General features: G+C 39.1%; 1 protein-coding gene across 4 annotated transcripts in view; it reads left to right on the top strand.

Annotated features, from left to right (window-relative positions):
- The window catches only part of hydin (HYDIN axonemal central pair apparatus protein), a 166,371-nt gene that overhangs the window by 39,016 nt on the left and 102,498 nt on the right, over window positions 1-24,857 (top strand). For 3 of the 4 annotated variants that reach the window (XM_057837183.1, XM_057837184.1, XM_057837182.1), the window contains 13 exons: window positions 8,645-8,809; window positions 8,896-9,054; window positions 12,149-12,387; window positions 12,490-12,751; window positions 15,316-15,459; window positions 15,536-15,679; window positions 17,929-18,021; window positions 19,547-19,767; window positions 20,364-20,451; window positions 22,347-22,556; window positions 23,128-23,337; window positions 23,426-23,600; window positions 24,582-24,655. In XM_057837183.1, the coding sequence (XP_057693166.1) occupies window positions 8,645-8,809; window positions 8,896-9,054; window positions 12,149-12,387; window positions 12,490-12,751; window positions 15,316-15,459; window positions 15,536-15,679; window positions 17,929-18,021; window positions 19,547-19,767; window positions 20,364-20,451; window positions 22,347-22,556; window positions 23,128-23,337; window positions 23,426-23,600; window positions 24,582-24,655 (2,184 nt within the window). The remainder of the gene's footprint in view (window positions 1-8,644; window positions 8,810-8,895; window positions 9,055-12,148; window positions 12,388-12,489; window positions 12,752-15,315; window positions 15,460-15,535; window positions 15,680-17,928; window positions 18,022-19,546; window positions 19,768-20,363; window positions 20,452-22,346; window positions 22,557-23,127; window positions 23,338-23,425; window positions 23,601-24,581; window positions 24,656-24,857) is intronic. The other variant, XM_057837185.1, reaches the window with a different exon arrangement.

Genomic DNA, 24,857 nt, shown 5'->3' with positions numbered 1-24,857 from the left:
TATCAGTCATTTTCCGAATTCGGTGTTTTGGCGAAAAAATGGCCGACTTTGGCACCCCGCCCAGCTCAGGCCCGTGAATGAAAACACACCATTTTGATAACTTAAGATTTCATATGCCTCATGAACAGTCTCGCCAATTTTGAGAATGACCAAACTAATTCCCTAGGTGCCAAGGTGTAAAATGTGCAAACTGTAAATCGATAAAAATTTCACATTCAATCCAAAATACCCGATTTCCTGTTGGGTTTGGAATACGCATGCAAGAGACTTTTTGGAGCAGTTTTGTACAAGGTATCGACTCTCCGAATTTCATCCCTCTACGTTGAAAAAACCTAAATGGAGAGGCCTTTTTGAAAATTTCAAGGGGGCGCCACTGAGCCATTTTGTTACATGTTTTCGTAACGTTGCAAGATTATTGAACGGTACGCAAAGCCACATGTATGTCCAAATTTTTCTAAGTTTTCGTGCATGTTCAAGCCTCCAAATGTAAACTCCAACTGTGAACCCATAAAAATTTCACATTCGATCCAAAATACCCGATTTCCTGTTGGATTTGGAATACGTGTGCAAGAGACTTTTTGGAGCAGTTTTGCATAAGGTATCTACCCCCCAAATTTCCTTGCTCTATGTTGAAAAAACCTAATAGGAAAGGCCTTTTTTAAAACGTCTTTCTGTCGCCACTAGTTGGCACTGTAGAGTTGATGCAAATGACCCCTACAAGAACCTTCAGGGTATGACTCTCAACAAACACGGAAAGTTTGGCGCAGATATGTTGCATATCTGCCGAGTTATGATTGTTCAAAGTTTTTGGCGAGACAAATTGTTGACGGTCATTTTCACTTCCAGTTTGGACCTCTCCGCTTCAACGAAACCTCAATATTTTTCATCAGGCACCTGAACACATGTCTTGAGGCTCCCCTGAAACAGGTTTGAGGTCAATAGATTTTTTTCCCTTGGAGGAGGAGCCTTTCTCGTAAAGAAGGCCATTTCCTGTTTCCACTAGGGGCGCCAGGCCTAATGGGTAATATTTCAATGCAGTCGTGTTCAGGCTGGGATATCTCATAAACATGCTAGAAATGAAAAAGATTGAACGTTGGATCACGGAGTTTTTAATCATTGTCTGAATTTGGTATTTTGCCTAAAAATGGCCGACTTTGGGACCACGCCCAGGCCAGACCCTTGGATGAAAACTCACCATTTTGAAAACTTAAGATCTCATATGTCTCCTGAATACTCTGACCAATTTTGAAGACGATCCAACTATTTTCTTCAGCGACAAGGTCTCAAATGTAAATCGATAAAATTTCACATTTGATCCAAAATTTCCGACTTCCTGTTGGATTTGGAATATAGGTGCAAGAGACTTTTTGGAGCAGTTTTACACAATGTATTGACTCACCAAATTTCATCGTTCTACGTTGAAAAAACCTAATAGGAGAGGCCTTTTTGAAAATTTCAAGGGGGCGCCACTGAGCCTTTTTGTTAATTCTTTTGATAGATTATCAAAATTTACGTAAAGTTGAACATATGTGCAAATTTTGGTGAGTTTTCGTGCATGTTCAAGCCTCCAAATGTGAACTCCAACTGTGAACCGAAAAAATTTCACATTCGATCCAAAATACCCGATTTCCTGTCGGATTTGGAATATGGGTGCAAGAGGCTTTTTTGAACAGTTAAGCATAAGGTATCTACTCCCCAAATTTCATTGCTCTACGTTGAAAACCTGAGAGGAGAGGCCTTTTTGAAAATTTTAAGGGTCAAGGGGGCGCCACTGAGCCATTTTTTGAAATTTTTTCAAAACGACGCAAGATTATCAAATTTTACGCGAATCTGCACGTATGTGCAAATTTTGGTGACTTTTCGTGCATGTTCAGGCCTCCAAATTGGCCATTTTCATTTGCCATGAAGAAAGAAGAATAATAATAATAATAATAATAATAATAATCCTTTGCATTACAATAGGGCCTTCGCACGCCTAGTGCTCGGGCCCTAACTAGGCCTGCAAGCAGGACTGAACGGGCCCTCGCAATCTAACGCAACTCGGACGTCACGCAACTCGGACTGTGTGCAGGTCAGGGTGGTGGGAGATCCTCCTCTCTAATCATCTCATTAGAACCTAACATGCTCGAAAGTCGCCTATTTAAATTCCCACACCCAAGAGATAAAAACCCCTATTGGAGAGAGTACTACAAAAAAGGAGCCACTACTGAGCTGTGCAGCCAAGCCCTTATTCAAAACCAAAATTAATCTTCTAACTGGGCCAATTCGACCAAGTGTGCCAACTATTGTGGCTCCATAAGTTCCCTGAGTCTCTGAAAAAAAAAATTTCCTTTAAATGGCGAACAAAGGGTCGTCACGGCAACAGACAGAGACACGTGGACATGGGCCGTAAAAAAGTATTTTAATAGGTCTTGAAACTACAATGACCAACATGAAAAGAACTGGACATGTTTTGGAAAAACGAGTGACTTTCTATCGCCACTAGTTGGCGCTGTAGGGTTGATGCAAATGACCCCTACAAGGCCCTTCAGGGTATGACTCTCAACAAGCACGGGAAGTTTGGCGCAGATATCTTGTATATCTGCCGAGTTATGACTGTTCAAAGTTTTTGGAGAGAAAAATTGTTGACAGTCATTTTCACTTTCCTGTTTGGACCCCTCCGCTTCAACGAAACTTCAATATTTTTCATCAGGCACCTGAAGACAGGTCTTAAGGTTTCCCTTATGCAGGTTTGAGGTAGATTGATTTTTTCCCTTTAGAGGAGGAGTGTGTCCCGTAAAAAAGGGCATTTCCTGTTCCCACTAGGAGGCGCCAGGCACAAATGATACATTTTCAATCCAGTCCTGCTCAGGCTGGTATACCTCACACACATGCCAGATTTCAAATAGATTGAACGTTGTATGAGGGAGTTATCAGTCATTTTCCGAATTCGGTGTTTTGGCGAAAAAATGGAAGAATTTGGCGCCCCGCCCAGGTGAGGCCCGTGAATGAAAACACGCCATTTTTATAACTTAAGATTTCATATGCCTCATGAACAGTCTCACCAATTTTGAGAATGATCAAACTAATTCCCTAGGTGCCAAGGTGTAAAATGTGCACACTGTAAATCGATAAAAAGTTCACATTCAATCCAAAATACCCGATTTCCTGTAGGATTTGGAATGTGTGTGCAAGAGACTTTTTGGAGCAGTTTTGCACAAAGTTTTGACTCTCCAAATTTCATCACTCTATGTTAGAAAAACCTAAATGGAGAGGCCTTTTTGAAAATTTCAAGGGGGCGCCACTGAGCCATTTTGTTAAATTGTTTCGTAACGTTGCAAGATTATCGAACGTTATCCAAAGCCGCATGTATGTGCAAATTTTGGTGAGTTTTTATGCATATTCAAGCCTCCAAATGTAAACTCTTACTGTGAACCCATGAAAATTTCACATTCGATCCAAAATACCCGATTTCCTGTTGGATTTGGAATATGGGTGCAAGAGACTTTTTGGAGCAGTTTTGCATAAGGTATCTACTCCCCAAATTTCCTTGCTCTATGTTGAAAAAACCCAATAGGAAAGGCCTTTTTTAAAACTTCTTTCTGTCGCCACTAGTGGGCACTGTAGAGTTGATGCAAATGACCCCTACAAGAACCTTCAGGGTATGACTCTCAACAAACACGGAAAGTTTGGCGCAGATATGTTGCATATCTGCCGAGTTATGACTGTTCAAAATTTTTGGCGAGACAAATTGTTGACGGTCATTTTCACTTCCAGTTTGGACCTCTCCGCTTCAACGAAACCTCAATATTTTTCATCAGGGACCTGAACACATGTCTTGAGGCTCCCCTGAAACAGGTTTGAGGTCAATAGATTTTTTTCCCTTGGAGGAGGAGCCTGTCTCGTAAAGAAGGCCATTTCCTGTTTCCACTAGGGGGCGCCAGGCCTAATGGGTAATATTTCAATGCAGTCGTGTTCAGGCTGGGATATCTCATATACATGCTAGAAATGAAAAAGATTGAACGTTGTATCACCGAGTTTTTAATCATATTCTGAATTTGGAATTTTGCCCAAAAATGGCTGACTTTGGGACCACGCCCAGGTCAGACCCTTGAGTGAAAACTCACCATTTTGAAAACTTAAGATCTCATATGTCTCCTGAATAGTCTGACCAATTTTGAAGACGATCCAACTATTTTCTTCAGCGACAAGGTCTCAAATGTAAATCGATAAAATTTCACATTTGATCCAAAATTTCCGGCTTCCTGTTGGGTTTGGAATATGGGTGCAAGAGACTTTTTGGAGCAGTTTTACACAATGTATCGACTCACCAAATTTCATCATTCTACGTTGAAAAAACCTAATAGGACAGGCCTTTTTGAAAATTTCAAGGGGGCGCCACTGAGCGATTTTGTTAAATTTTTTTGTAGATTATCAAAATTTACGCAAAGTTGCATGTATGTGCAAATTTTGGTGAGTTTTCGTGCATGTTCAGGCCTCCAAACGTAAACTCCAACTGTGAACCGAAAAAATTTCACATTTGATCCAAAATATCCGATTTCCTGTCGGATTTGGAATATGGGTGCAAGAGGCTTTTTTGAACAGTTAGGCATAAGGTATCTACTCCCCAAATTTCATCGCTCTACGTTGAAAACCTGAGAGGAGAGGCCTTTTTGAAAATTTTAAGGGTCAAGGGGGCGCCACTGAGCCATTTTTTGAAATTTTTTCAAAACGACGCTAGATTATCAAATTTTACGCGAATCTGCACGTATGTGCAAATTTTGGTGACTTTTCGTGCATGTTCAGGCCTCCAAATTGGCCATTTTCATTTGCCATGAAGAAAGAAGAATAATAATAATAATAATAATAATAATAATCCTTTGCATTACAATAGGGCCTTCGCACGCCTAGTGCTCGGGCCCTAATAATAATCCTTCGAAGAACAATAGGGCCTCGCACGCTGAGAGTGCTCGGGCCCTAATAATAATAATAATAACTAGGCCTGCAAGCAGGACTGAACGGGCCCTCGCAATCTAGCGCAACTCGGACGTCACGCAACTCGGACTGTGTGCAGGTCAGGGTGGTGGCAGATCCTCCTCTCTAATCATCTCATTAGAACCTAACATGCTCGAAAGTCGCCTAATTACATTCCCACACCCAAGAGATAAAAACCCCTATTGGAGAGAGTACTACAAAAAAGGAGCCACTACTGAGCTGTGCAGCCAAGCCCTTATTCAAAACCAAAATTAATCTTCTAACTTGGCCAATTCGACCAAGTGTGCCAACTATTGTGGCTCTATAAGCTGCCTGAGTCTCTGAAAAAAAATATTTCCTTTAAATGGCGAACAAAGGGTCGTCATGGCAACAGACAGAGACACGTGGACATGGGCCGTAAAAAAGTATTTTAATAGGTCTTGAAACTACAATGACCAACATGAAAAGAACTGGACATGTTTTGGAAAAACGAGTGACTTCCTATCGCCACTAGTTGGCGCTGTAGGGTTGATGCAAATGACCCCTACAAGTTCCTTCAGGGTATGACTCTCAACAAGCACGGGAAGTTTGGCGCAGATATGTTCTATATCTGCCGAGTTATGATTGTTCAAAGTTTTTGGAGAGAAAAATTGTTGACAGTCATTTTCACTTTCCTGTTTGGACCCCTCCGCTTCAACGAAACTTCAATATTTTTCATCAGGCACCTGAAGACAGGTCTTAAGGCTTCCCTTATGCAGGTTTGAGGTAGATTGGTTTTTTCCCTTTAGAGGAGGAGTGTGTCCCGTAAAAAAGGGCATTTCCTGTTTCCACTAGGAGGCGCCAGGCACAAATGGTAAATTTTCAATCCAGTCCTGCTCAGGCTGGTATACCTCACACACATGCCAGATTTAAAATAGATTTAACATTGTATGAGGGTGTTATCAGTCATTTTCCGAATTTGGTGTTTTGGCGAAAAAATGGAAGAATTTGGCGCCCCGCCCAGGTCAGGCCCGTGAATGAAAACACACCATTTTTATAACTTAAGATTTCATATGCCTCATGAACAGTCTCGCCAATTTTGAGAATGATCAAACTAATTCCCTAGGTGCCAAGGTGTAAAATGTGCACACTGTAAATCGATAAAAAGTTCACATTCAATCCAAAATACCCGATTTCCTGTAGGATTTGGAATGTGTGTGCAAGAGACTTTTTGGAGCAGTTTTGCACAAAGTTTTGACTCTCCAAATTTCATCACTCTATGTTAGAAAAACCTAAATGGAGAGGCCTTTTTGAAAATTTCAAGGGGGCGCCACTGAGCCATTTTCTTAAATTGTTTCGTAACGTTGCAAGATTATCGAACGTTATCCAAAGCCGCATGTATGTGCAAATTTTGGTGAGTTTTTATGCATATTCAAGCCTCCAAATGTAAACTCTTACTGTGAACCCATGAAAATTTCACATTCGATCCAAAATACCCGATTTCCTGTTGGATTTGGAATATGGGTGCAAGAGACTTTTTGGAGCAGTTTTGCATAAGGTATCTACTCCCCAAATTTCCTTGCTCTATGTTGAAAAAACCCAATAGGAAAGGCCTTTTTTAAAACTTCTTTCTGTCGCCACTAGTTGGCACTGTAGAGTTGATGCAAATGACCCCTACAAGAACCTTCAGGGTATGACTCTCAACAAACACGGAAAGTTTGGCGCAGATATGTTGCATATCTGCCGAGTTATGACTGTTCAAAATTTTTGGCGAGACAAATTGTTGACGGTCATTTTCACTTCCAGTTTGGACCTCTCCGCTTCAACGAAACCTCAATATTTTTCATCAGGGACCTGAACACATGTCTTGAGGCTCCCCTGAAACAGGTTTGAGGTCAATAGATTTTTTTCCCTTGGAGGAGGAGCCTGTCTCGTAAAGAAGGCCATTTCCTGTTCCCACTAGGGGGCGCCAGGCCTAATGGGTAATATTTCAATGCAGTCGTGTTCAGGCTGGGATATCTCATATACATGCTAGAAATGAAAAAGATTGAACGTTGTATCACGGAGTTTTTAATCATTTTCTGAATTTGGTATTTTGCCCAAAAATGGCCGACTTTGGGACCACGCCCAGGTCAGACCCTTGAGTGAAAACTCCCCATTTTGAAAACTTAAGATCTCATATGTCTCCTGAATAGTCTGACCAATTTTGAAGACTATCCAACTATTTTCTTCAGCGACAAGGTCTCAAATGTAAATCGATAAAATTTCACATTTGATCCAAAATTTCCGGCTTCCTGTTGGGTTTGGAATATGGGTGCAAGAGACTTTTTGGAGCAGTTTTGCACAATGTATCGACTTGCCAAATTTCATCGTTCTACGTTGAAAAAACCTAATAGGAAAGGCCTTTTTGAAAATTTCAAGGGGGCGCCACTGAGCCATTTTGTTAAATTTTTTTGTAGATTATCAAAATTTACGCAAAGTTGCATGTATGTGCAAATTTTGGTGAGTTTTCGTGCATGTTCAGGCCTCCAAATGTAAACTCAAACTGTGAACCGATAAAAATTTCACATTTGATCCAAAATATCCGATTTCCTGTTGGATTTGGAATATGGGTGCAAGAGGCTTTTTTGAACAGTTAGGCATAAGGTATCTACTCCCCAAATTTCATTGCTCTACGTTGAAAACCTGAGAGGAGAGGCCTTTTTGAAAATTTTAAGGGTCAAGGGGGCGCCACTGAGCCATTTTTTGACATTTTTTCAAAACGACACAAGATTATCGAAATTTACGCAAAGCCGCACGTTTGTGCAAATTTTGGTGACTTTTCGTGCATGTTCAGGCCTCCAAATTGGCCATTTTCATTTGCCCTGAAAAAAGAATAATAATAATAATAATAATAATAATAATAATAATAATAATAATAATAATAATAATAATAATCCTTTGCAAAACAATAGGGCCTTCGCACGCTTAGTGCTCGGGCCCTAATAATAATAATAATCCTTTGCAAAACAATAGGGCCTTCGCACGCTTAGTGCTCGGGCCCTAATTACTTACCTTATTTTTATGGCTGGGTTGAAACAAAAGCGGTTGCGTGACATCTCTAAACGTGGGTTTCCAGGGTAAAACGGACAAATTAAAAATAGTTCGGGGGCTTAATGCGCCATGAATCTGCTATGGCAGCATATAGACATATTGTCCTATCAAACACAACAGTTCTTTAGGCTTAAAATACAGCAGTTTATTTCAAAGGTTCAAGAGCAGAAACTACTTTTTCCCTCTTGTCTGTGTTTTCCGCCATATCGAGTTTAATTAAAAGGCCAATTCTTTTGCCTGATCTTCTGAAAAATGGCCCAATTTCTGATCACGTGATCGGATCAGGGACATTCCTAATATGAACAAAAATAGTTTTTCTATATAATTAAGTGGGTGCATGCGCAGTATAGCCCAAGAATGGTGGTAAATTTAGAACTGGATGTATTTAATTATAGGTTGATCATAGCCACATGCACAGATATTACTTTTATTTTTTTATCATAGGTGGAGAATGAACATAATAAATTATTGGTTCATCATTTTGTTCTAAGGAAAGAAAAAATCTTTATAGATGCTGTATCTGTATAGATGTAATATATGCATCATGAGTTGTTTTTTTTTTTAATTTAAAACACTACCCGTGAGTGCAATAAATAGACCTTATTTCTTTATGTTTAAGGAATATGAGGATAGTCCTTCAATTATATTTGGAAGTTCTTTATCAAGGGGAGTGATTCTTCCTCACAGCTCAGCAGACCTCCCTGTGTTTCTTCTGGTGAAGGATGTTGGAAAGCAGCATATCACGCTGTACATTGCTTTATTTGGTAGCATTCACCCACCACTGGTTAGTTTTACTTTTCGTTAATTCATTGTCTTAATATACTATAGTATTTCTCTGCTTATGTCCCCCTGTCATCTTTTCTCTTTTAGGAGGTTGTCTTGTCATGCATTGGGCGTGGTCCTATAGTTCACGTTCGGTGTCCGAGTCAACAACTTGAATTTGGCAAAATACCTGTCTTAACAGATATTGCTAAAGACCTTCCCCTATCCAACCAGTCGCCTATTCCGGCATTCTTCACGGCACGCATGGTACAAACACTCAAGTCAGATTTGCCTCCGTATTCATTACATTTTTTTTTTAGCTGCAAGACATTTTAAATACATTTTCCATGTCGGGTGCACAAAACACAAATTCAAGATGGTCTGGTTGGCAGATTTTTCACATTTCACATTCATTACTTTGGTCTTTCTAGACCAGCTCTGCCATCAGAAAACACCAGTGTTGGTTTTCTGTCAAATGCCACGCTTTCAGAAACTTTCTCCAGATTATAACTAGCGGTGCAACGGTTTGCGGTTCAAAGCCGAACCGTACGGTTCACCCTATACGGTTCAATACGCCTTTATGAACCGCGCCTTTTTGGTTTTGATATTAATGTATTCCGAACGCTTGTGGAATTAATTGATCTAGCTCTGTGTGCCTGTGTGTGACGTGAAGCACCGCTGTGGAGAAATTCCTGCCCTGCAAGTAAATGTCGAATCGCTGTCAAGCACCTGTGTAATAGAAGCCGAGTAACGCCCTCTCTCGCTTACGAGCGAAGTGAAAGTGAAACAAGATAGAAAACAAATAGCTATGGCGAGCGGAGGAGTGGAGAATTTTCTTCCGAATTTTGAGGGACGTATGGGTTGGATTGCATGTATGGATTTCACAGTACACTTTGACGAAATGGTGGGCCAAAAATATGAGCCCCTTTGCATTATTATGCTTGGGCCCCCAAATGGCCTGGGCCGGCCCTGCTTGTTCCCCATGCTAATGGCAACACTTTTATAACTCCGGCACCTCAGCCGGCATCACCCACAGATATCACTTTCTCAGGGCAGGACACCCCCGAAGATGACACCAGTGAAAACACACGGCGGGCTTCGTTAATTTATTTGCAACGCTTGACCGGCGTTACATTGTTCCCACGCGGACAAATTTCTCCAACAAAGTAATTCCCGACATTTATGAAATGGCACACAAAGCCATCGAAGATGATTTCGCTTAAGCACATAGTTTTGCCCTGACCACTGATAGTTGGACGTTGGACGTCCCGTGCTACAGAGTGCTACTACCTAACTGTGACGGTCCACTATAATTCATACCTGTCAAGTTGTACGGTCTCATCGTAATTTGTACAAGTGAGCAATCATTTTTAAATGTGTACGCTGTACGTTACGTTCAAAATCTGCACGTTTTTTTTTCTTTTCATCCGTTCGGATTTGGTCTCCGTTTTTGCAAGGAGACAATGTTCGTTAATACGTTGGTTGAATGACGCGAGAAAAGTCAGAGACACGGAGAGGGAAGAGTTTTTGTTGAGACGCTGTAGCAAACGCGATGCTAGGCTAGGTGGCTCCAATATTTCCTGACTGTAGCCGACAGCATACAGTCTAAGCCTAGATATCTCATGCATATAGAACTACATTAGAAATGACAGACTCGGTAGCGTTAGTAAACAGCCGCCATTTTAGAGCAGTAAACTTCTCAGAAAGGCTCTGTTGTAGTAAACCTTACAAGCGAACCTAAGCAACTTTTTATCTAAAATACTCCTAAATTGGCAAAATCTTGACTTGAGTCTTTAAAGGATGAAACCGTTTTAAAATTTTATTAAATGTCGAAAGTAGACAGAAGGGAACTAATGCAAAAACGGGAGCAATTTTATCAACTTTAACAGTTGATTCACAACATTAAATGACCTCCAAACATAGCAAAGGTTACTATGTTTTTGGGTTTGTTTGTTTTTTTTAATGAAAAAAAAAAAAAAACATGAAAGGTATCACCAGTTACTTTGCCAAGTAACTTTATTACTACTGTGTGTGTATTTCAGTAGTCAGTCACTACACTAGCCAAAGAGCTAAGAGGCATTTTAACAGTCGAAAATGTTTGTACATTTCAAGTATATTTCAATACATGTACATTTCAAGTGTTTATTTCATTTTTGTTCAAAGCAAAATAAAGGCAGTTAAAAAAAAATAAATAAATGCAAAACGCAAACCGAAACCGTGATCCCAAAACCGAGGTTCAAACCGAACCGTGGGCTAACTGAACCGTTGCCCCCCTAATTATAACACCGTATTTGTGAGCTTCTTATACAAATCCACCTACCGGTACCTTTAAAACTCTACTTGTCATTTAGAATAGTTAATTCTTCATAGCAAAAACCTGTCCTTGGCTAATTTTGGCATTTAGAAATTGCATTGGATACTGTCTGTTAGGGCTGCAGCTATCGATTATTTAAGTACTTGAATAATCTATCAATTAGTTAGTTTGAATAATCGAGTAATCGGATTAGGACATTTAATACGTTGCAAAATAAATTTTAGAGGATGTAAAACAAAGAAACAAGTGTTTAAGCTTGCAATAATGTAACATTTATTTTGGCTTGCAAAGCTTGCATTTTCAAAAGAGCATTAAATGTGGATACAAAATAAAATACCCAAGTGTTTCTTCAGATGATGCAGAATTGCACTTTCATTTCACAAGAGCAAAAGTGCATTTGAAAATAAATTAACATACCTGAGTTTAACCTCAAACGGTATAAAAAAATAAATAAGGCTCTAAGTACAACAAAAAACAATTGGCTAACTTGCATAGCAAAAGTCCGATAGCCTAAATTCTATAAAATACTTACTTTAGTTTTTTTTTGTTGTCTTTTACAAAGCTCTAAACAAATCGTTCAAACACATATTCCCACAAAAAACTACTAAATATACCACTCAACTAAATAATGAATGCATAAAAAATACATTAAAACTTAAAACTTTATGTTGGCCTTGACAGGGAGCAGTGGTTAGACGAGTAATATCATAGTCACTGTTGCCACTTGAGGACACTTTCAAAACAAACCATTACAACGCCACTCTACTTAAACGAATCCTCCAAACAGCGAAATTTGACTTGACACTTTTTCCTAATTGAATTACTTGAGTTAATCGATTAATCGTTGCTGCTACTATCGGTTCTGACCCTCATAAATAACGATTAGGTGCAGAATAGGCACTATTTACTGTTTTGACCATGGAATGTGCAATATATAAGAAAATAAATCTACCGTGTCATATTTCATTCATAAACTGAACCCTGATGACAACATGAAGAAATAAAGAAGGAAACATAATTAATTAAGACTATTTTCTCATTCCATAGTGCCAAGGAAAGTCTCCTTGGCGTGTTGAACCCAATGAAGGGGAAGTGCCACCACAAGGCCAACTGGAGCTAAAGGTTGTGGCTAATCTGAAAGATACTGTGTTGTTTCAAGACAAACTTGAGATTTCCATCCAAGGCAGTCAAACGCACACTGTTGCCCTGTCTGCAACTGGCACAGGAACCACAATCGTCAGTGATAAACCCTTACATCCAAATCTTGACCTTGGCACATACTTTAGGTACTATGAATTGATTAAAGTTTTATTGGAAATACCACAAGAGAGACATGAAAGCATATAATATGTCGCCTTACCTTGTTTTTGACCCATATGTGTCCTAAGCCATGGATCATGCGACTTCCACTTCAAGGTGACAAACTACGGCCAAAGAGTACATCGACTTTACTGGAAGACAGTGGGTTCATCTCGTCGGAGTCGCCTGCCCCGCATCTCAACTGAAAAAAGGAAAGATTGTGTAAGTTGTCTTCCTTGGGCGGCATCAAATAACAACAGGCCATTATTCAGCATCAGCCCAACACGTATGGAACTTTTCCCTGGTGACTCAGTTGACATGCTTCTGAAAGGATCCTCAAACACCCCAAAGGTAAGCTAATGAAGATAGATATGTGGCTTATGTGTCTGTTGCTCAGTATTTTACTAGGTTATTGGCATTGCCTAGTGGTTTGTGCTTTTGCTGCCTTCGTACATTATGTCATCATGCCTGTTTGTGACCTTCTCACCCCATTACTGATAGTTACACTTTATGCTTTTCAGCATGTCCACTATTGATTATTCTGGTTTACTCCTCATAATTGTACCCCATAAAATGTTGAAACTTAAAGGTGCTATATGGAGTATGCCACTTTTTTTACTTGCAATTGCCAAATCCGGCCTAAAACGTAACTGTAGCCCGTGTTAAGCTTGTGCATAGCATGCATGTGTGTTCAAGTACAAACATAAAGCAACAAGCTTTTGGCCCATCAAATAAACATGAGAAACCTATAAACAGCAAACATGATTGTTTAGTAGCAAGTCTTTTTTTTTTTTTTTGTCTTATGACAAAGGAGCGAACGGGAAGGGGTTATGGGGGAATACAGGAAAAGAAAAGAAACACATGAGGCACAAGATATTCACTGTATTCAGATCGCCAAGCAGACACAGATTTGGATACAACGGAATCCTGCAGTTCAAAAGGGAGGAGAGTTTCTTCGTTACCTCTTGTACTGGTTTATATAGCCAAAGAGCATGAAAGTATGTATCTGAAGTATCTTCGTTGCAGCTTGTACATTTATCGGATTGGGAGAACCCCATTTTGTGCATTGTAACTTGAGTATTATGCCATTTGTGCAGTATTTTGAACTGTATAAGTTGAAGGATCTTATTTGTTGTCATTATAAATGTATTTTTACAAATGTGGGACCAATAGTTATTGTCTAATGTTGCTGAAAGGTCGTTACTCCATTTTTCCGATTGGTAGACAAGTCGAGTTGTTACATGAGAAGGCTTTATATATTTGTGAAAGTATTTTTTTTGTTGTTGTTAAGTATGGATGTTTACTATTTTATTTATGAAAGGTGGTGGGTCTAACGCACCCGTTAGTGATGGGAATTTGCTTTTGATGGCTGCCCTGATTTTATTGTGTTGAAAGAAATTGACCCCCTTGATTTGGAAATCTTGTAGTATTTTTTCATATGACGTGAATGTATTATCTTTGAACACATGCTGAAACTGGTTTATTCCCGTTTCATCCCATGTGCTAAAATAAATAGGAATTTTATTAGCTCCAAAGTCTGGGTTGTGCCAGATTGGGGAAAATTTACACGGCGCTAATTGTGAATGCGTAATTTCCATTCCTCTCCACCAGGATTTCAAGGCACATGCTATCATTGGATTCTTGAAGCAGCTATGTTGCTTGATATTAGAACTAATAAAGGGTAGGTTTGCCAGTTGTATTCGATTGCAGACTGTTTGCTCTAATTCTCGCCATGACTGTTGTTCAGTGTTAAGATGTAACCACTTAATAAGGTATTGTATTTGATTTGCTATATAATAGTGTTGGAAATTGGGAGCCTCTAAGCCCCCCTCTGGTTTATTTCTTTGCAAGTTGGCAAGGCTAATTCTGTTTTTCTTGTTCTTGAAGTAGAATTTTGTGACGGCTGAGTCAAGGTCTTGAAACCATTTTTGAGTGGGTTTAAAGGGGATCATTGAAAACAAATAATTTATTTGTGGTAATATTTTCATCTTGACTGTTGTTATCCGGCCCAAAAGTGAGATGGGTAGATTATTCCATTGTATCAAATCTTCACATACTTTTGCTATGTTGATGCCAAAATACTTTATGTTCCCAATTGGAATATTGTAATTTAGATTTTGATCTGCAGGATTCCATCAGTTTGTTGATAAGGGCATTATAATTGATTTGACCAATTTATAGCATAGTCTGATATTAGTGAATATTTCTTTATAAATTCAAAACCTCATGAAGGGAAGATTCTGTTTTTATCTAGATATGATAATATATTGTCTGCGTATAAAGTAATTTTATGTTCTGATGTGGATCCCTTTATTCTTAGCATTTTTTTAATTGCAATTTATAATGTTTCAATGAATAGAGCGAATAATAAGGGTGAACGTGGTGAACTTTGTCAAGTTCCCCTTTGAAGACAGAAACTTTGTGAAATGATCCTGTTTGTGTTGACAGTGGCTTTTGGGGCATTGTAGAATGTTCTTATCCAGTGGAAAAATGGCTCACCAAAGCCAAATTTGTTTAAGTAGCAAGTCTTAAGTGGGTTAGAAAAGTGTTTTAGCCTAGCGGAGACTAGGCAGAGGCTCGGTGAAAAAGCGCTGTTGCCATGGGGACGCGCGTGTTCGCCCAGAGTGTTCAACTCGAACACTTTCTATTGAAGGGAAGAAAAAGAACTTTATGGGGCTGTCTCAGTTAAAATGTGAGGGCTGTGTGTACTCATCAGGGCATTAGTGGAGCATGCACAGAGAAGAAACATTTTAAACTAACAATAAGAAATCCCATATAGTACCTTTAACGATGACACCGTGAACCCGTCGGACAAACAATATTAAATGTTTTGCAGTAAAACAAGTAGATAACTAATATGTTCATATGTGCATGGTTTATCATTTTATACAAGTAACCGTTATCTGCCTCCTCAGATTGTGAGAGAACATCTTGTTTGCTGTGGCATTTTGGGTCATCAGGGCTTTAAAGAGCATATCTTTACTGTGGAACTGACATGTCAGTTTGTGGCACCCGTGATCACCATGTCTTCCCAGAAGCTGAATTTCTACATAGAAAAGGTTCGTCAGAGAATCCCTCACCATTGTCTTAACTTGAAATGTAATCAATTGATCACATACAGTATATGTTTTGCAGCTTCCAGGAGAAAATCTTACCCAGCTATATGAAGAACTGGTTTTAAAGAATGTGTCATCTCTGTCTCTATCCATGGAGCTTTTTCTTGCTTTTCCTTTCTCTCTGTGTGATGAACGGGGGGTCCACAGTACTGCTAACAGTAAGGTAACACTTCTCTTACTTCAATAATACTGTAATAATAACTGTCATGACTGCATGCTATGTCATATCCTAGAGCTATGGGATGCATTATATCATTAAGACATACGAATCCATAACAATGAAAGTTACATGTTATTGAGTAGTCCTTCCAATATATTCCCTAATTAATTAGCACTGCATTTAAACTGCTTCATATGGGTTGGTTTCAGTCAACAAGCCCATTTATTCCAACGGGGAAGCATGTCGTCACTGTTCAACAAAAACACTGACGTCAAAATTCTGTTTACTATTTCTAATCCAATACACAGGTGCGTACGTAATCACAGGAGCGCCAACATTTTAAAAAAAATAATGAATGAATAAATAAATAAATAAATAAATAAAGAAAAAGAGAAATCATGAAAATATAAGTCTGTTTTATCATTTTTATTTTTTGCCACGAAAACAACAACTTTTCGTCATTGGCGACCAGAAATTTTGCCTTTTCAATTTGGCTTTTCATTGTCTTTAGCTTTTGCCCTTGCTTTTACTGAAAGGAATGGTCTGTAAATCAAATGGAGTTCGAGAGGGCTTTCCAAACAAGAATAGTAGTCGATAGCTGAATCCTTGTTTACCTGAAAAAAAAGTGACCTTCTGAGCGACGGTGGAAAATCTGTTTCACGTGCGATTTTTGATTACTTATTTGGAGAGATAAGCAAAAATCACAACTGCATAGAGAAACAGCTGAAAGACTGGATGGGTCGCCTCAGACAACTACCCCATCGCCAATACAATCAATTGAATGTAGGCATGTGCCGATTACTGGTTTGAAGGTATACCGTGGTATGAAAATGTCAAGGTTTCAAAACGGCAAAAATTATCCGTCATATCGTCCCAAAGGTATTAGTTATTTTTTATGTCCCAAAAATGCATGGAGAATTCACTCGCTAATTCGCAGAAGACTAGACCCTTCCCCACCGGTTGTTGTTCGGTGTCAGTGAGTCAACTGTGCTACACGATGGCTGAAGGAGGTGAAACTGCGGAACCTTTTCCCCCATCGAAGAAAATGAAATTGCTTGTATGGGAATACTTCGGCTACAGAAAAGTTACAGACGGCCACGGCTAAGAGGAGGAGGGCCAACCGACATGTAAAACATGTTTGCGGAGGGTGGCTTCCGAGGAGGCAATACCTCCAAGATGATTTCGCAATTATAAAAAAAATGAAAGGTTCGTCAACACTGTCATGAACGTTTCCCACCAGCTAACAGAGTTAACTCCAGCATGTTTAGTGTGTCTAGCGATGGTAAAATGTGTTTTTTTTCCTCTCTGGCAACTGTCTGTGTTTAGAAAGAGAGTGTGTGTAAACATGATACGAGTCATACACACGTGTTTTTTTATGGAAAGTAATTCAATTATTTTTGTTCTGATGGTAATAATGTTGAGCTGCGGCTGTGGGTTTAGGCAGACATAAAGGTCTCCATTTATATTATTTCTATTTAGAATATTTTGCTGCTACTATTTTTATTATTTTATTTATTTTAACTTAACATTATACTTATGGTCAAATTTGCTCATATGTTTTGAAAAATAAAATTGTTGTTCAATGGATTTTTTTTTTTAAAACCCAGATATCTCAAAGTAACACATTTTAGAGCTGTAATTACAATACCGTGATACTTTGGCTTAAGGTTATCATACTGGCACATGCCTAATTGAATGCCGTCGATAATTAACCCTTTTTCTGTTTGGAAAGGCCCTCCCAATGCCATTTGATGAACAGAACATTCCTTTCGGTAAAAGCAAAGGCAAAAGGCAATTGCGAAAGAGAAAGGCAAAGACAATGAAAAGTGAAATAGAAAAGGCAAAGACAAAATTTGCCAGTTTTTTCCGTTTGTGTTTTTCAATGACAAAAAGTAAAAGTAAATGACAAAATATATTTTTAGGTCTTCATTTTTTTATTCATTCATTTATTTCTCTTTATATTCATTCATTCATTCATTCATTTTTCAAATTATGGCACTCCTGTGATTCCATAGGTGTGATTTACAGTGCGAAAAATATGATATATAGTTTGTTGCATTTTGATTTCCTTGCAATTTTATGCACAACCATGAACATTTATAAAGTATTTGAACAACCCAAAAGGTTATGATTTTGATTAAAGACTCAAGGGACCGCTTGGAATTTAGAAAATAAACTGAAAGAATATTACATGTAAAATTAAAGCTTGCTGATGATGAGCTTAACTGCAGAATGCATTTTTTTGTGTGTAGACATTGGCATTAGGTCAAGGTGAAGAGACTCACTTGTGGATATGCTTTGACCCAACAAGATTCCATGGTCAATTGTCTCAAGTTGTGGATAAGGTAATGGTAAACGTTTTTTTTTTTTTTTCATGTTCAGATTTTTATCGACAAAAGTATCTTATGGTAACTTTCTATATGTACAATTAAGCAAGTGGAAGAGATTTCCAAGAGGTGTTTAAGAATAAATTCATTCATCTGAAATAAATTAATCATCTGAAAGAAATTATTACCTGACCTACACTGATTGTGGACATCTATTGTCAAGCGGGGAAAGCTGTTTATCACTAAATCAGCAGTGTGGCCTGATGTTGCGGGCATACTACTTGTGCTGGGATGTTGGGGCCAAGGTTTGTTAAATCGACACATAAGAAGCCTTGAAATCAGGGCTTCCTCGTGATTTATTTATTGTTTTTAATGTATGCTGAATGGATTTATCGAGCAGTGTGACCTGGTGTTGCTTGGTTGAAAATGTGAAAATTGGCATTTTCCATTCAACATTTTTAAGTTTTGAATTAATTTTCCACACTAAATGGAGGCCTACAGAGATCAAACTAAGAACACTCCCAGGCTCATGAAGTACAACAGCGTGAAATTTTGTCAAAATCCGCCTCGCTTTTTCGGCATCCATCAGACACGAACACACAGACAGCCATACAAACTCGCCTATATAGAGATAGAAATATCTATCTGAAATGAATCCCTTTTTAATATTCCAGAAATTTGTATCTTTTTTAATCCAGTGACTCATTGTCGAGTACTCTACCACAACTAAATAAAATTTGTACAGTAAACCTTAAAGTTTGAAAGCCAACTTTCCAACATTCCAGTCGCAAGAGGCGCGTCTTTTGTCCGAATGATGGTGCTGTCACCTCCACAATCAGGTCGCATTTTCGATGGTAATTTTTGGAGTTTGGAACAAATTTTCCACACTAAATGGAGGCCGGTAGAGATCCAACACATCTAAGAACACTCCCAGAAACATAAAGTACAACTGTGTAAAATTTCGTCAAAATCCGGCTACCCATTTTGGAGTTCATAGGGAACAAACACACACACACAGACACGTCTAAAGTTCCATTTATACATAGATTACCGAAGGCTCCTCAGTTATTGTTTTTCCTTTTATTCATCTAGCTAAGGCAGCGTTTAGTTGATTCATCATTGTCCCTTGATGTGTATATCAGTGTGAATGTACTTTTTCCATTTCTTTATTGTGTCTTATAAATGGCTGGAAACCAGTTCAGGGTATACTCCACCTCTTGCCCAAAGTCAGTTGGCATTTTTGCACTTGTATTTATTTTGCAGGACCCCAACCACCCTCGTTAGGCTAAGCAGTAGAGGGAATGGATGGATATATACAGTGGGAAGAACAAGTATTTTATACACTGCCAATAGGTTTTTCCATTGGCAGTGTATCAAATACTTGTTCTCCCCAATGTATATAATGTATATTGTGCTGTTTTAAACTATTTAATCAATGTTTTATTGTCTTGAACTTGAAGGAAAATGAAAATCTCTTGTAAAAAATATTAGAAGATGTTGTGATTTATATTAATGCATGTTATTTTTCGGTCATGCTTTCTAGACCCTCACCATGCGCTACATAGGGCACCCACAACAAGACAAGGTGGAACTGCATGCTGAAGTTCACTTTCCCAATTTACATTTTTCTTCAACCACAGTGGACTTCGGCAGTGTGCTCAATTCCACGGAAAATCACCAGGAAGTCACAATGACAAATTGTTCCCCATTGCCAGTATTTTACCACTGGGCCTGCTTGGTGGATCATACACACTGTGTCATCAGGTATAATGACGCTTGTATCACATAATCAGCATTAATTGCAAATTCTCCTCACTCGCTTTATTAAATGTGTGGCAATACAATGAAAAACATATTCAGGGTTGCCACCGGCCGCAAAAACCTGACTGATTTTGTCACAGTCATATTTTTCACTTGCCTTAAAAGCATACATACATACAGTGGTATGAAAAAGTATCTGAACCTTTTGAAATTTCTCACATTTCTGCATTAAATCCCAATCAAATGTAATCTGTTCCTTATCAAAATAACTCAGATTAAAAAAAAAAAAACTGTCTGCTTTAACTAAAACCACCCAAACATTTATAGATTTTCATATTTTAATGAGGATAGTATGCAAACAATGACAGAAGGGGGAACATAAGTAAGTGAACCATCACATTTAATATTTTGTGAGCCCCCCTTTGGCAGCAATAACTTCAACCAGACACTTCCTAACTCTTTCCTACTAATTATTTGAATACTTATTTGCTAGCTTGTGGGATATTTTTAGAACCTAAAAATGTTTAGAAAACTTTTTTACCCTTTTTATTGTTCACGTACTGCATCCATCATTTACAATAATATAATTGTCCCCCAAGATCTTCTGACGCGCCGTCTGATGCTCTCATCGACGAAAGTATTTCCCCAGACGAAGACGTTCCACGATGCTTTGAATGTGTGCAAGAGGTATGCTTCAACACGCATCCTAACAAGTTATTATGATTAGCAATTTGTTTTATTATTGTATAATGATGGATAGTAACATTCTCAATTCACCCATTTTCATTGGTTTAGCTAGAGCCTTTTCAAGATAACTTTGTACAATAAGAGAACACAAACACATCCAATAGAGAAACCATAATTACAATTTACAGTCACATGCTATGACAATTTAATCGCATCAATTAACATAATCTGCTTCTTCTGGAATGTGAGAAGAAGCCATCCAAACCCAGAAAGGCACGGGAAGAACACACAAACTGTATACAGGAGGAACGTGCCAATATTAAAACCCACAACGATGAAGACAATATGCTGGGCTAAAATACAAAGAAAAAATATCCCCAAAATCTTTTTTTGACATAGCTCTACAACATCGCATGGACATCGGGGATAGTGCCTCTGGATTGGCAGACCGGGGTGTTGGTCTGACTTTTTAAGAAGTGGGACAGGAAGGAGTGTTTAAATTTTCATACTCCTCAGCCTCCCTGGTAAGGTCTCTTCAGGGGTGTGAAAGAGGATGGTCCGTCGGGAAGTCGAATCTCAGATTCAGAAGGAGCAGTGTGGTTTTTGTCCCGGCCGCGGAAAAGTGGACCTCTACACCCTCGGCAAGGTCCTTAAGGGTACATGTGAGTTTGCCCAATCAGCCCATGTCTTTTGTGGACTTGGAGAAGGCGTTCGACCGTGTCCCTCTGGGAGTCCTGTGAGGGGTGCTTCGGGAGTATGGGGACCAAGTCCCCTGTTAAGGGCTGTTCGTTCCCTGTATGACTGGTGCCAGAGTTTGGTCAGCATTGCAAGCAGCAAGTCGTATTCATTCCCAGTGAGGGTTGGACTCCGCTAAGGTTCCTTGCGTCACCGATTTTGTTCATAACTTTTCTGGACAGAATTGCTAAGTGCAGCCGAAGCATTGAGGTGGTCTTGTTTGGTGGCCTCAGCATTGCATCTCTGCTTTTTGCAGTTGATGCGGTGCTTTTGGCTTCATCAAGCCGTGATTTCCAACCCTCACTGGAGCGGTTTGCACCTGAGTGTAAACAGGTGGTATGAAGCTCAGCACCTCCAAATCCGAGACCATGGTCCTCAGTCAGAAAAGGGTGGTGTGCCCTGTCCGGGTCAGGGATGAGATCCTTCCCAAAGTGGAGGAGTTCAAGTATCTTGGGATCATTTTAACGAGTGAGGGTAGGAGGGATTGGGAGATAGACAGGCAGATCGGTGCAGCGTCTGCAGTGATGCAGACTCTGTACCAGTTTGTTGTGCGTATGTTGGAGCTGAGCCAAAAGGCGAAACTCTCGATTTACCAGTCGATCTACGTTCCTACCCTCACTCATGGTCACAAGCTGTGGGTCATGACCGAAAGAACAAAATCCCGGATACAAGCGGCCATGGGTCCGGGCTCTCCCTTAGAAATAGGGTGAGAAATTCGGTCATCCAGGAGGGACTCAGGGTCGAGCCACTACTCCTCCACGTGGAAAGAAACCAGCTGATGTGGCTCGAGCATCTAGTTTCAGATGCGTCCTGGACGCCTCCCTGGAGAGGTGCTCTGACACGCCCCACCGGCGGGAGGCACCGGGAACGACCCAGGACACTCTGGAGATTCTCTCGGCTGGCTTGGAAACGCTTTGGGGTCCTGCCGGAGGAGCTGGTTGAAGTGGCTGGGTCTTGGCTTCCCTGCTAAAGCTGCTGCCTGCACAACCTGACCTTGAATTAAGCGATAGATAATGGACGGACAGACGGACGGATGGATATCCAGCTTTTACATTTTATTAATATTACGGAATGTTCTGAAATATAAATAACAATATGAAATTATCATGTGACAGTAGTAGTGATTTCAAACTAAAATTGCCCTTTTTTTCTTTTGCTAGATTTTTGATGTCTTGCCGATGCATGGCCATTTGAAACCTGGCGAGCAGCAGCTGGTCACATTCATTTTCCATGGCCAGGACTTTGTTAGTCGAGAGGTAATCGCACAGTGTCAAGTGGAGCATGGACCTATATATGACATTAAACTTAGAGGAGAAGCCTCAGAGATCAGCTTCAGTGTGGATTCAACCACTGTTGACTTTGGTCTGCAGGTATGACTGTGTTTTAAATACTAGCCTGTAGTCTGCAGTGTCTACATGCATATAGTGGTATGAAAAAATGGTCGGCCACCCCGACAATTTCCATTATTTTTGTTTATAAATCATTGGGTGTTATTCTAACTCATGTAATAAGGTATTTGCAGGCAAAAGCCAAATCAGGTAGTTTTTTTTAGATTTGACACAATTCCTTGTTTTAATATTCAATACAACAGATTTGGGAAATAAAACCCACCTCTCAATCTTGATATTATAAAATACAATAATCTGCAAGTAAAATGGGTGGATTCAAAATAAAGGGGCTCAGCTGTGGGTAATGTATTCATGTTACACAGTAAACACCTACCTTAAAAGGATGATTTTCAAGTATCATTCATCTTTTGGTTATCAGCCAATCTAACTAAAATGTAAGAAATGACTTCCAAATCTTTTGCTTAATGAGGCAGGCACTTGTATCCAAGTAGCATCATGTGAATGGAATGGACTTTGATACCTGCAAATTAAATCATGAGAATCAGTAATTTGAGAAGCATGTTCACTTGTTTCTACCGTATTTGTATTCCAGCGTTTTGACTGTATTGGGGAGTCAACAGTGATTGTGAGGAATACCGGAAAGGTTGGCTTTAAATTCAGTATTGAAAGGCTTCAAAATGAAATGACCGCAGTAGTCGATGATAAGCAAGATGCAATGTTGAAATCTGAGAACGAGCAGAAACTGGACAGCGAGCAGAATGAGAAGATTCGACCTGGTAAACCACTTGTAATACCTCCTACGGTGAGTTGAAGCTCAGATTATAAATGACAATCATACAACAAACTGGAAGATTTTTTTTCCCAACTACAGTAAGTGTTTTGGGTGACAGGGTTACATTGAAGCTGGCATGATTCATTGTTTGCGCATTCTCTACCTCCCTGGCATCCCTGAGAGGTTTGAAAAGCAGTTCCAGCTAGTTGTGGCTCACTTACCACCACAGGTCATCACACTCACCGGCGAAGGAGTGTTCCCAAAGATATCCCTGAATTTACCTCGAAGCCTGGGTAAATATTGAACAATGCTATTATCAAACATGAATGCACAATATTCTTGTCTACTGAGATCATTTATGCACATACCAAAAGTAAAAGTTAAAACTAGGGCTGTCAAACGATTAAAATTTTTAATCGAGTTAATTACAGCTTAAAAATGAATTAATCGTAATTAATCGCAATTAATCGCAATTCAAACCATCTATAAAATATGCCATATTTTTCTGTAAATTATATATATATTCTGTAAAATAAATTGCTGGAATGGAAAGATAAGACACAAGATGGATATATACATTCAACATACGGTACATAAGAAGTGTAGTGGGCATTTCACTCTACTGTCATTTAAATCTGTCTATGCTGTCCTCACTCCGAAGCGTCTACTTTTTCCAAAGCTAGACAGCTAGTGAACGACGCCTTAATAATTAGACTTCTTCTTTTTTCATCTGATTTATTAATAAAATGGCCTCAAACCATTGTCCTCTTTAGACGGTCGTAAAACTACAAAATAAAAGTACACAAGCATTGCATTAGCAACAACGTTAGCTTAGCACGCTATACAGGTTCACTAAACATAAACAAAAAGCGTCTCATACAAAAAATATAACATTTAACTTACAAACATAATATGTACATTCTTTACAACAACCATACTTACGGACACATCTTGTCCAAGGATCATATAAGCACAACATTATCAGCCGGAGACGTCGTGCAGCCATAATGAACTGGCAAGAAAACAATAAACCATGTCGCAAAGCGACCACAAGAGTTTGCTGTTGGACAGCACAAAAAGCCTTGCTGTAAAACTTACCAAAAGGCAGAATACTTTCTGAGCGGGACATGTGCGTTAATTGCGTCAAATATTTTAACGTGGTTAATTTAAAAAATTAATTACCGAGCGTTAACGCGATAATTTTGACAGCCCTAGTTGAAACACAAATGAACTATGTAAAATTCTTCTGTTTTGATCCTGTCATTTCTCTACAGCAAAGGAGAGTTACAGCGGTGTGTTTGAGCGGTCCAAAATAGCTGTCGAAATGGAGGCTACCGGTTCTTTTCATGTAAATCCTCAAAATAAATGTTCCTATTCTATATGACAGGTTTCCAAATGTTCTGTTCTTGTTAGAGGTCATTTTGATCATATTATAATTTAATCCAGTTTAGATTATACGGTATTGAAACAGTTCAGTTGAATAGCTTTAGTGTATGCTGTATGAATTTGCATTCCTTTATGTGTATTGTTAGATATATTGAATGACTTGA

The sequence above is a fragment of the Corythoichthys intestinalis genome, chromosome 5 (assembly GCF_030265065.1).
Source record: "Corythoichthys intestinalis isolate RoL2023-P3 chromosome 5, ASM3026506v1, whole genome shotgun sequence".
In the NCBI taxonomy this organism is placed as follows: domain Eukaryota; kingdom Metazoa; phylum Chordata; class Actinopteri; order Syngnathiformes; family Syngnathidae; genus Corythoichthys; species Corythoichthys intestinalis.
This window is presented reverse-complemented; position numbering and strand designations above follow the sequence as displayed.